At 38.5% G+C, this 13471-nt stretch overlaps 1 protein-coding gene across 4 annotated transcripts in view; it reads right to left on the bottom strand.

Moving 5' to 3' along the window:
* The window catches only part of KITLG (KIT ligand), an 87855-nt gene extending 74588 nt beyond the window's left edge, over positions 1–13267 (bottom strand). For 2 of the 4 annotated variants that reach the window (XM_016923954.4, XM_016923953.4), the window contains exon 1: positions 12742–12944. In XM_016923954.4, coding sequence (XP_016779443.1) covers positions 12742–12756 — 15 coding nt within the window. In that variant the 5' untranslated portion in view covers positions 12757–12944. Of the gene's footprint in view, positions 1–12741 lie in introns of all 4 variants that reach the window. The other 2 variants (XM_003313839.7, XM_509255.9) reach the window with 2 other exon arrangements.
* Positions 13268–13471: the final 204 nt, after the last annotated feature.

Below are 13471 nucleotides of genomic sequence, written 5' to 3' on the forward strand. Positions count from 1 at the left end.
CAAAACTTACTCAAAGATGAATCTGGACAACCAAGCCCTTAAACTAAACAGAGTCACTGACAAGAAAATAAAACCTGAATTCATAATGGAAACATTTCCAAACTGTTGATTCTATAAAGTTATTAAATTCAACACATGCAAAAAAAATAAAAACAACAAACGAACAACCTTTGAATGCAAAACTGCATTTTATTTGAAAGGAGCTAACATTTACCGAGGTTTTCTGGTACCTGTCCTAATGCCCTTCTTATGCATTAGCTTATTTAATCCTCACAGTCACCTTAGGACTTAGACACTATTATAAACCTCATTTTACAAGTGAGAAAATCAGAATGTTATCAGAAGAATCAAGTGACTCAAAGTCATACAGTTTGAAGAGATGATTCCAGATTTATGAGTCTCCAAAGCTATTCATGATCATACTATACAAAAACTAATTTGAGGCTCATTTTAGAAGACATTAATAAACTAAAGTTTTCATGTACTTGGAAAATTTATATTTTTTATTGCTCAAGTCTGAGAACAATACAACAACACTAGGCCTCTGAATGGACAGTATAGTATGTAGAGCACTGCTCAGTTAATTACTCTCTTGACTTTCACAACTTGTGAGGTCGCCAACATGTGTCAACATCCTTACAGACACAGAGCAGACAGTCTAATACATACTGATGTGTCTGCTGGCATAATCCATTCCCTAAAGCTTACAGATACAATTTATTGAGCATCACTTCTGGGTCAGACAATTTCCACATATTATCTCATTTATTTATTTATTTATTTATTTATTTATTTATTTATTTATTTATTTAATTTAGAATATTTTTGTAGAGACAAGGTCTCACTATGTTGCCCAGGCTGTTCTCAAACTCCTGGGCTCAAGCAATCCTCCTGCCTCTGTCTTACAAAGTGTTTGGATTGCAGACATAAACCACCATGCCCAGACTATAATCTCATTTAATTCTTGTGTTCTTCCAACTATGTACTATTACCCCTACAACCCCATTACACCAATGAGGATATTGGGGCCTAGAGGAAGGAAATAAATATCATGTTGTAATCATAATAGTAGAGCTAAGATTTAACTCTCATTCTGTCTAACTCCAAACCCCATGCTTCTTCCAGTCTACACAAGGCCAATGAGCCAAACACTTTGAGAAATATAATTTACTTCTTAAAAGCAGAGCAGGAAACCGTGTTAATTCTGAAAAACATTGTTTTCTAATAGTACAATTATTTGAGTGATTGTGATTCGTGATTACAAATTAGGTATATAACATTATTTCCAGGTTTTTAAGAAAAAGAAGGGAAAGAACAAGGAAAGAAGGGAGAGAAAAAAGTGAGGAAACAAGAGAAGGAAGCTGCAAAGTATTATTCTTCCATTTTACAGAAGTTTAAGAGAAGGTTAAGGAAAGATAAATAAATTGCCTAAGGTCCCATGTCAAGCTAGAGTCAAGAGCCAGAGGTAAAATCTATATGCTTTTGACACAAAAGCCATGTTCTTTCCATTTTCTTTTGACAAGTGGCTATATTTCTATGGATGCTGAAAATGACTTCACTCATATAGGGAAAAGTAGGCAATCACTCACTATTTCAAAATGGGAATGACTCATGTTCTGTCCCCCTAATTCCAGGTAAAGCAAAGAGCTTGGGAATGTGAGCTCTGAATCCAAATCTGTTTCATAAGCAGCCACCACATATTGGTGCCGCGATCTTGGGCACATGATAGAAAGAAGTAACTTTGCTCTAGGTAAACTCTTTTGTGATTCTAATTATACACATTTTTCTTTTTCAGTTTTTGTTTAAAAAAAGAATAAAAACAACTACATTACTCAGGACAAAAGTGAATTTGAGGCTGGAGTTACTTGGATAAATTGCTTCAACTTTCCCTTTCACTCTGGTAGTGGAGATTTTGCAGTTAAAGTCACTTTCTTTAAGAAAGGAACCATCACTATTGATAAGCATTACATTACCATTTGTTTAATGGTAATAGCAAGAGTAAATGTTTATTTAGTATTTTCTTGGTGTCCAGCACTGGACTAAGTGCTTTTTTGTGGATTATTTCATTTTATCCTTATAACTACCTATGATAAATGTACCATTGTTCATTCTGTTTGGCAGATGGGGAAATTGAGGCTAAGAGGTTTTCGTTCTTAGGCAACCAAAGCAGACCATCTGACTGCAGAGTTTGGTTAAGCACATCTCTGTTCTGTTGTCTCCTTTACCTGTGTTGAGATGATGCCAGGACTTTTTAGCCAACATTTTCATTTGTACTAAACTGCTATTGAGTATGTTACAAGGTGAGGCTGCTGATAAGGTTGTGCTGACAATCACCCATTTAAAATCTTGCGATATTAATGCAGAAAATATTTTTTTTAATATTAATGCAGTTGGATTGATAAGAAATGAACAAAACAAAGGCCACAATATAAATGGCTGGTAGCTTTAAAACCCAGACATAAACGACATTATTATCAAATAGTTTCCTAATATGATCACAGACATTTAAAACCATCTTCCAAAACAGCATGTAAAGAGGATCAGAGCAAATTGATAAAAGTAATTTCTGAAGTATCTTTCTATTTCCAAGAAGTTATTTTGAAACATAACTTTAAAATATTTTAAAATCTGCCCTCTGCCAACAACGTACCACTTTATTTGAAAGACAGAAAGCTTTTTGGCAATGAAGTAATTCCTAATTCCATAAAGTAAGACGACATCTTTAGAGTTTACAATGAGATTCCCTCACAACAGTCAGATGAGTCAGGCAAGGGGTTTCCATTTGACTGCTGGGGAGATGGGTGGGAAAGCCTGATGAGGAAACCCAGGCTCCCTGACCTGTGGGAGTGTTGCTCACATACAGCCATTTACACTTCTGGTAAGTACTGAGGAGTGTGGGGTCAGATGCAACTCATCACTCAACCGGAGGACTCAGCTTTGCCTGCTCTCAGTCTTTCTGGTGTAAAGTTAAAATGCATCTTCTTCTCCACAAATAAATTAGAAACAACAACAACAACAACAAAAAAAAAACAAAGAAGTTCAAGCCTTACAGTTTGTATGTGTATGCATGCGTGTCTATATTGGTGCATTATATTGTAGTGATTAGAAGGAATCTGGCCTTTAGATTTAAATAGGTTTGGCTTCAAATACAAGCTCTTCCACTTACTTGCACTTTTTAAATTCTCATTTTGGGCAAGTTTTCTTAATCTCTCTGAACTTCAGGGTTTTTTATTTTTCTTTGTTAAAAAAATGATGCCAAATAATAATATGTACTTTACAACATTTTGCTACAATCGAATGAGATACACTTGTGCAGTTTGTGGCATGGTGTTTCACCCATGGGGAGTAATTCACAGTTATTAACTTATTAATTTGTCTTATATTTCCTTATTCAGTAATCTGCTCTTTTACTTCTTAAACAGCTTGTCTTTGGCCTACTTTGTTATTTCTTTTCAACAGAAAGGGGAGAAAAGTAAAGAAGACAAAATTGGGAAAATTTTCTAAAAATTTGCTAAGGGTGTTTATGAGTGTCAAATAAGATAGATAATGTATAAATAAGAGAGTTAAGCTATTAGTCTCTAAGGATTGGTTTTAATTTTTTTATTTATGAAAGCCCTATAGCCAAAGCCAGGAATTACTAACACTGAAGTTATTTCTTACAGCATACAGATTTGTATAATGTTCTGTGTGATTTACTATTCTTTTAGAGAAGGAAATGATGCTCTATTAAGTAAGTGCCAGTTGCTGTGATGTTAGACAGTCTATCTCTTTTAATTATCACATCAATACTACTACTAGGTGGTTACTTCTGTGCCCATTTTAAATATTGAGAAAGTGAAGTTCAAAGAGAAAAACTTACTGGGGTTGGTAAGTGGCAGAACCAATACTACATTTGATCTATACCCATTCAAACCTTTGCTATTCTCTCACATTGTCTCCAGTTTCACTAAGTAAATGATGTTATGCATTCACTGAAAATTAATGCTGTAAAATAGTAAACAAAGTAGCCTTGCCAGTCATGCACCAAACACATTTGTGTGTATAACAGACCTAGCACAATTGTTAAAATTTTGCCATTAGAAAAAAGGCTTATAAAAAATGTATCAGTATCTAACAACCTGAATTAGGTCTCCATTCATTTCACAACATTCCAAGTGTATTTACTGAGCAGTTGGCAGGAGCCACTCTTTGAGGCAACTGCAATCACGAAATTTTTGTTGTCCAAATTCTATTACTGGCAGCTTTTTTGAACATCTGAGTTGCATTTGTTTTTGATTCAATGTTCACGTAAACAGAATGCATATCTTTGAAGTATTAAATAAGCCACACTAATGCGCTGTGGTTAATGCCAGCTGAGTCTCTTTTGCAATAAACACCTGGGATTGGCAGGAGAAAGACCTTGTCTTAGTTTTCCTATCTGTGAAATGGGGTTTAAAAAAATAATAACTACCTCTCAGCGGAAAAGTGTTGTGAATTAATTAATCTTGGAACTGTTTTCTACTAAGTGCCATTTTGGGATGATCTATTATCAGGATGGTTTGATTTTATAATATAATGATAGAAGCTATTTAAAATGGCTACACATTTAAATGCCAAACACTTGACACATAGTACAGTAAATTTCATCTCTTCAAGTTGAATCATTATGTGTGACATTTGTACAGAAGTGCAAACAATAAATGGTCAAATCAGTCTTGGATTTAAAAGTCTCATTATTGAAAAATATAAATAAATAAATGCAAACGGCTTAGAACAGGTCCTGACATTGTAAGCATTATATAAGGATTTGCTAGCATTATTAGAAGCTACTTATAATTTTAAATTAAAATTAGCTACAGTCATATGTGTATCTATATATGAAATAAATCAAGCAAGCTTAATAAATGCCTAAATACATTTTTTTCTTAAAGACCCTAGTTTCAAATTAAAAAAAAAGGTACATTATTTTTAAAGTATTATTAAAGCATAGAGTACTGTGGCTTCAGTACATTACAAACAGGAAGTAAAGTTTTAAAAACACTTTTCTGGGCAGGGGCTAAGAATAAATATAAATATGTACATTATATATATATTATATATATATATATAATTTGGTACAAAGATAGTGGAAGAATTATGTAAGCCCTATTTTGTAGTTCAGTGCTTTTCTACATAGAATTAATGTCATCCAAATAGTAAAAACATTATGCTAATAATTTCCTCTTAATTTTTCATGAATGTTGCCTAATCCCTTTATTATCCCCTCATTTTGTTTAGTTCCCACTTTGGACCACCTGGAAGTAGAAAGCACCAGCCATTCTCCTATACTGTGATAATGTATCTTTCAAACAGCAGAATGACAAATGTGCTAAGGTCAGTCCTCTGACTAACAGAGCACATCAAAGATTTATGAGTAGGGCCCACGGAATACAGCAGTTTTCTAAAGTTGCCAGAAATCCAAACTAAAGCAATCACAGAGCTTTTGGTTGTTCATCAAAAAAGGAAATCCCTAATGTGTTTACTATTTCAGAAGCGTTAAATTGTACATTTACACAGAACCATAAATAATGATGTATGACTGCTGAGGTCTGTGTTGCAATCCTTGGGTTTTCTAGATCACATTAGAAACAATTTTATATGAAAACATCTCTACCCTCCCTTCTTCCCACTCCTCCATCTAAAGTTCTGCAGTGAACATGAATTTTAACAGCCAGTACATCGATATGGATAACACATCCAGGAGGGTGACAAAGCCTTTATAACAAAGCACACTTTCTCCGTCACACTCTTCTTGGAAGCCAAAGAATCTGTGTGTTTTCCCAAGGCAGTTGTTTGGGAAGGCACTGAGAAAAGAACTCCAAGTAAACAGTAGAAAACTCAGCACTGTAGGGCCCTAAGAGGTTCCTTCGCAATAGACCACCACTATTCAGTTGTATTCCTTAGAGGCAACCTGGTTCACTGCCACTCAAATACTCACATTTAGGTGAAACAAGCCAATAATGAGATGCGATTCAGCCCTGGAGCAGAGTGAAGACACTGAAAGGGAAAGGTCCTCAGCTTTAGGGATTTTATGTCAAGGTGAAAAAGAGGGAAAAGTTCTAAGCACTCACAGGGCTTATGTTCAGCAGATGAACTTCTGCTCCTGAAAAGGCAACACAGTATGGGCATACAAGACAAACACAACGCCCCCCTCCAAGCTGTGCTCTTTCTTCCCAGGTTTGCACAGGGATGCAATTATGCAGTGGGGATGCCCTTTCTGCAAAGGTGAACAAGGCTTGCTTTTTCAAGTGAGCACCGATGAGTTTGCGGTGGTCCTTTCATGTCCTTTTACATGGTCACCCTAAAGAGCAAAGGCATTCTCTGTGAGCAACAGACAAAGTTTGAGCTGCTGTCTGTGTACCCGGAACACAGAAAAGGCTACCTTATTGCCCCGCTCCCTCCCAATTTACCCATGTTCTAATCAGCAGCATTCAAGAGCCCCAGGGCAACAGCTACAGGCACAAAGTCAAGTGCTGAATTTCTGCATCCAAATATCCCAATAATAGCCATTGCTACTTTTTTTTTTTTTTTAATTTTCTAGACTATTGCCTCAATTCTAAACTTTGTTTTAGTGGATAGCTCAGTGGGCAATGCCAGTGATTAGAGAAGAACATTATCGTCATGGTTGTGGCCCTGTTTTCTGAGAAATGTGTGTTCTCCTAGCTTGAGGAGGGTCCAGCTGATCTTGGAATATTCTCATGTCAACAAGAAAAGACTGCCATAGCTTCTGACTGCTAAAAAAAAAAAAAAAAGAAGAAAAAAAAGAAAAAAAGAAAAGGGCTACGGCTAGCTGCTGGGTTTGCTCCAGCTCTCAGCTAAGGAAAGGAGGTAAGCAAGCACTGTTCCAAGGATGGTACTGGACCCAGACAAAAGCCAGCCAAGGAGAGATTTGGCATAGTATCATCTGCAGGAACTGCCTTTCCCTGAGGGTCCCTCCTCTTTCCACCTCTGTGTCTCCAGCTGCAGCCTCTCATCTTCACTATCTTCTCAGGATTAACTATCTTGGGCATGATTCAGAGATACTAAGACTGGGAGACTAGTCCAAGTTCACACATCTTGAGGCAGAGCAAAGGGTAGGATCAGTTCCTCTGATTCTCCCCTCAGTGCTCTTTCTACTACATCATCAGATCCCTTCTTGGTTTTCTTTCTCCGTTTCAACTCCATGCACACACTTACTGGAAGTTAAAGGGACAGAAAAAAACAGGCAAATACAGGGAAGCATTACCTTTTGTAAGCTTATCTCCTCTGGTTAGCTGACTTTATCTTAGAATTCTTTTTCATAGAACTTAAAAATTTAGAACAGAGAAAGTAAAGATCCTCTTTAACTATGGATTTTGCTAAAACAGGAAAGTGTAAATACCATTCTTTTTACACAGAAATATCAAGCAGTAGGTGAAATGCATAAAAGTAGAACAGTCTAGATTTAAATCTCCTACATTTCTCCCCATTGGCTTATTCATAATCATAAAACAATGGTTATAATGTGTATTCACACTGAAGCAATGGCTGCATAAATCTGAGAACTGAAGGAAGCTTAAATACCATCTGGTTCAAATATCTATTTTACTAGTACTTTAGAAATAGAGAATTTTAGAACCAGAAGGCACTTAGAAATCACCTAGTCTCACTTACTCATTTTACAGTTGAGCAAACTAAGATCTGGAGTTCAAATAATTTCCCAAATTACTACTACTTATTATCCAGGTTAATAAAAGAAATCAGCCTCCTAATATCCAAGCCAAAGTGGCAGCCTACAAAAATAGTAAAATGTAGCCAAAGGACAAAGACAGGTACATAAAGAACAGTCTTCCTTTAGATGACACGCATTATGATTTTAAAGAAAGAACCATGAGCCCCAGCTATGAGAAAATCACTCCCCCACCTCTTTTTTCTATAGAGAAAGAAATAGGTAGAGATGAGATCATGACAATTCTCTTAAACTCGCAGCCCCTGTAAACAGTTTTTAGTATACCCATAATTAAGTGAAAAGGCAAACACATCTTGCTGCATCTATAAATCAGAAAGGCTGCAGTCAATTGTCTCTATGAAACAGAGCCTATACAAAACAACCCTGAAAGCAGCATATATTATAAAAATATCTTGGTGTTCCCTCAACTTGTTTTGTAAATTGTTCTGGCTACACACGTGACTAAGACCAAGAACAGTGTGTAGACCAAGAACAGTTTCTTGCAGCTGCTCATGATTTATGTGCTAGAAAGAAAGATAAAAGATCACTCCTCAGAGATTTATATCCAAATGCCTTGCCCTAATTTACAAAAGGGAATAAAATTTACAAAAGGGAATAAAAATAATTTACAAAAGGGAACATTAAGATAATCCAGAAAAGAAAAATAAAAGTCTCAAACTAGCATAATGAAAAAAAAATGTCACTGCACGTTGCCTGGTAAAGACAACAAAGACACCCCACAGAAATGAATGCATGGCCTCACTCAGAAAAGCAAGTGCGAGAACATTAGGGATGGGAAACTGACCAAGTCTCTTTAGTCCAAAATAAAATAAAATAAAATAAAATAATTCCTTAGAATCATACAAGGAGAACTTAGCAAGAGTGTGGAAATATGAAACTGAGTCAGCGATAAAGATAATATTTCCATTTTCCATTTCTATTTTCTATTCTAATTATCTCATTCATTTGTACTTTAAAAGAAAAACCTTCAAAAACGTAGCACCTCTTATGCCCACATATCACCTTTGTCTTCACATATTCCTGGATTGATGTGTCTTAATTATAGTCTATAAACAGATATTAGCCTATCATGGGAGTCACCAAATCAACAGATGTAGATTTAGGAAAACTTGGTCTCTGTGCTTGGTTCATTAGGCATAATTTACCTGCAATAAGTCAGTTTTTCTCTGGCTTGTAAAAGTAGGCCAGCAGGCACTCTCTTCTCAGGAACAATAAATTCAAACTGTACATATAGTAAGCTACTATGCTGGTATAAAGACACATATAAAATTTCATTTAGTCCTTAAAACCACCATGCGAGAAAAATCTTTATAACTTTTATAATCATCATACAGATTACAAAAAACAGAAATCCCAAAAAGTTTAACAATATTTGCCTAAGGTCATCTGTCTCATGAGTAGTAAAACAGGAATTAGAATCTAAGTCTTCAGAAGCTAGAAACTAGAATCCTTCTACCAACCATATTTTAGGTGTTTCTCATATATGCTCAGATATGCTTTATTCTCAGATATAAAGCGAAGGCCACATGTAGTGGAATTTGCCAATCCATGTAAAAAACCTCCAATACCCACACTTGCTATTTGAGTGAGAAATTTTTATGTGATTTATGGTGATGGAAACATTTCAGTCACCTATTATTAAAAAACAAATGTGACCCAGAATTTGCTATCTTCAAATCAGCAGTTAGACGTAAATAAAATTTAGCAATTTTAATTGGTTTGGCCCAGACTTTCAGATTTCCATATGGTTATTTTCCTTGTTTTATGTTAAATGTAATCAACTTAGCACTTGGGTTTTAAAGTCTTGGCAGAATGTATCAATTAAAAGCTACATAAATTAGAATTATTCAAAGCATACATTCCAAATTGAGTGATCTTAAGGACAAGACTAAAAAAATGCTCTTTTCATAAATATGTTAATTTTCTTCTACAAAGTAAACTTGCATCATCACCCACATGACAAACTTCATACAGACATAAAAGAGATATTTTCTTTGGAGTAGTGAAAATTAGCACTCTATTTGCTTATTCTCTGAGAGTTAGTATGCCTAAAATGGCCTTTTTTACATTGTTTGCAAGATCAATCTTTCTTATCTCAGTATTTCTGAAATTGACAGGAGTTATGACACTTCTCACAAACCATCCCCAAACTAAAATGTAAGCACAACATTGATAAATGTAACACCAGGCACATTAAGCTAATGGCACTTTTAACCAAATCTTAATCAGTGTTGCAAAATATGGTGCCTTGATTGTTATCCAATATGGTGTATCAGAATATTATGTTTAAAAAATAGTTACACATTGAAAGAGATGTTTTTTCTAAGCCCAAGCCACAAACACCTCTAGAAAACTGTAAAACCACACAATCTGAATAAAATAAAATCAAACAGAAATCTGAAAAATTCAAAAGACATTCATTTCTGTAGAACTGTGATTAAATTTATTGCCTGTGTCATTATATTGGAAATACTGAAGTGTACCACACATGCTAAATGAATGAATCATTCATCAAACCCCAAGTGGTTGTTGATGGAATTTTCACACTTATTTAGCTTGACGGAAAGGCTAGAATACCTGGAGTCCCCATGATTCTTGGAGAGCTGTGTAATTCAAATCAAACCCCATTTTAAAATATTACTATTAATTTTTTTTATATGTGGGGTAGTAGGAGAGTACAGAACAAGTTGCTTTATAATAGAACCATGGTATTGATGCCATGTTTATAAATGACTATTTAAACTACTAAATATTAATAGATATTCTTCCCTGGTGAGGATAACATTAGAATCAGAACAATCGATCCTATTTCTTAATGTCCAATTTACATAGGCTACCTTCCATCCATGCAGCATTGCACAGAAAATGTCTTTGTAATTTTTGGATTAGAAAATTTAACAATATGAAAGATCTAATCCCCTCCTCCATTTCTGCAGATTATTTTATTGATTTTGGGCTATTTCCAGTGTCCCCTTTTTCAGTGACTGTGGAATCGCTAGAAGTATTCTTAAAAAAAAACCTTGAAGGTCATTAGATCCTAGGCAATGAATGCCTTCATTCAACAAGGGTACTGCCCTCCTTTGCCTACAAGCCGTTTAACATCAGCAAGTTCCCCCAAAGGGCCTGCACTTTAACTTGTGTGATGTGTGACCAAACAGGTCACATATCTAAAATACTTAGCTTTCTCAAATTTCTCTGGTCGGCAGCACTGAGTCACTAATGCCACAGTCACAATGTTTCAGACTAGATTGACCTCTTTCTAGTTTTCAATGGAATTATTCCATGTAATCCGATTTACACAGCCATTTAATCAAAGCGAGAAAGGAGATTACAGAGCTCACATTTGTTTTGCAAAGCAAGGGTGCAAGGATAATCAATCCTACTGCCTCTCAAAGTGACTTGATAGTACATCCCCTGGCTTTGGAGTGTTGGACATTAACCTTATCTGTCTCCTGTGTTCTTGTTTAAATAGGAAGGTTTAGGCTCTTTTCCTGAACTAGAAGGTAGCAGCTTCTTCCCCCAGATCTCACCACGATTCATGGGAGCAGATGCTACTATAAGAAGGAATAGGTCTCTACCCTTCTTATAATTTCGCAGAAAGCTTGTCTAAATCAAGAGATTACAATAAAACTTTTCTTTTGTTGCAAGAATCTTTAACATTTGCATTTCGACAGCACGCTGTGGTGATTCCAGGTGCGGTGCTCAATGCCTTGCCTGAAAGCTAACCTGCTCGTAAGAGAGGGGAGAGGCACATCGCGTCTTTTCTCTTAGAGAGTGCTCTAGACACTATGCAAGCCTCTTTTAGCCAGGCAATGTCCCTTTCCCCTGCCTTTTACCACACCGGTACAAGGGGCTAGAGTCTTGCAACTTTTTGCAGGCCTAGATATCTGTTTAAAATATGATGCTAAGCAGGTCATTTGATAAAGCATTTTGAGCACATTGATGCCTTCATTCTACACCAACGATGTGTACAAACACCCCGATTTCCTTTTTCCCCACCACTTCCACCCCTTCCACACGTTTCAGGAACTGCAATCTCCAACAGAACCTCTGGGGGGTGAAAGGGCAACCCTTAGCCAACCGCGGCAGATAACACATAACAATTTCTAAGGGGGAAAGTGAGAGGAGGTAACAATCAACAATGGTGAAGAGAACTGTGGATAGGGGCACCGTGGCGGCCCTTTCTAAACGAAGAACCAGGTATTTTCTTCAAGGGAAAAAAAAATCTAATTGTCCCCCCAGGCAGCGCTTTACCCACAGTGCTTTATGTATAATGCAGAATTTAGCAGCACTGGGAATTATCTCAATCACTATCATTCAGAGGTGCCTATTTTATAAAAAGCCTTTATCCCTTTTGAAATGGAAAAAGGTGCATGCATCGTGGAGGTACCAGAGCTCTTTAGAGCCCACACAGAGCCGCAAACTAGGCAGACACCGCCGAGAGCCAAGTTTCCCGGGCAGGCGGGCAGGTTCCCGCCCCGCCGAGAGCTGCCGCTTAGGAGCTCCGCGTTGGCTTCGCTCCCGCGGCTGCACCCGCGTTCGCGCCGCTCCTGGTGCCCGGCGCCCACCTCGGGGCTACACAAATAAATCTGAGTGGGAAAGCTAGTGAGGGTGGCGCGTGGGGTGCTGTTTCATAATCTCCCGGAATCCACGGGAAAACCGTCTCCTATGCAAAGACATGCCTTCCCGTGATAACTTAACATTCCATGGCCCAAAAGCCAATCTTTCCACCAGACGGGAATTACGGTTTCCGACTGACAGCTCAAAACTTAACTGCTGAGGCTCCAAACTTGACACCGGCTCCCTCTCAGCACTCCCACTCCTTTTCTCCCTGGCTCACCCGGCTCGGCTCGGGATCACACACCACGCCGGCCTCCCCCGCATCCTCTTGGCTCACCCGGCAGGCACAGCCCTGCACTCCCCAGCTGCAAGTCCCAGGGAGCGCCGGCTTCCCCGGGGCACCGGGCGCGATTTTTCTTGGAGAGCCTGGGAGCTCCCGGGCGCGCCCTACTCACTTGTGTCTTCTTCATAAGGAAAGGCAGCGCTGCGATCCAGCACAAACAGTGGTGTGGCGACTCCGTTTAGCTGTTCTGGAGCTCCAGCATATTGCACGAACAGCGGCGGCAGATAGTCCACGCATTGGGTAGCCCGAGCGCAGCGCCCTCTCCACTGTCCCTGCTTCCCGCAGCGCTTCTAGTCTCGGCGCGAGGCGGCGAGCGAAGCCCGGCTGCTGAGCCGCCGGCGCTTTTATACAGTTCCCGCCCGCCTGCTCCGGACACGCCTCCTTCCCTTCCGGAGCCCGGGGTAGGCGAGAAGCAGGCAAGGGCGCGGAGGTTGTCCGCTCGCCTGGGGGCCCCGGACCTGCACTGGCGGGAGACCGCGAAGGCGCGGGGACGCAGAGGGCGAAGCTTGGTACCCTGCAGCTACTGCTCGCGAGGAGTCCCAGCTTACCCTCCCGGATCCACTGGGGCTCACCTGGCACCCCCGGGGACAGACGAAATACCTCGCGCGCCAGAGAGGGCTCGGAGCTCCCTCTGTTATACAAAGTCGGAGAGGGAGAGGAGTCCGGGAGGTTCGGAGCAAAGAATTCACCCTGCCTGCCTTAGAGAAATAAAGTTTAATTGCGATCTGTAGTTAGGCCATTGTCCTATCACCTCTATTTTTTTAAAAAAAACAATTACTTTAGTGAATGAATATTTAATAATTACAAGAATTGTTGACTCAAGCTTAAGTATTGCAAGGGGA

Source organism: Pan troglodytes, chromosome 10, assembly GCF_028858775.2.
Source record: "Pan troglodytes isolate AG18354 chromosome 10, NHGRI_mPanTro3-v2.0_pri, whole genome shotgun sequence".
Taxonomy (NCBI): domain Eukaryota; kingdom Metazoa; phylum Chordata; class Mammalia; order Primates; family Hominidae; genus Pan; species Pan troglodytes.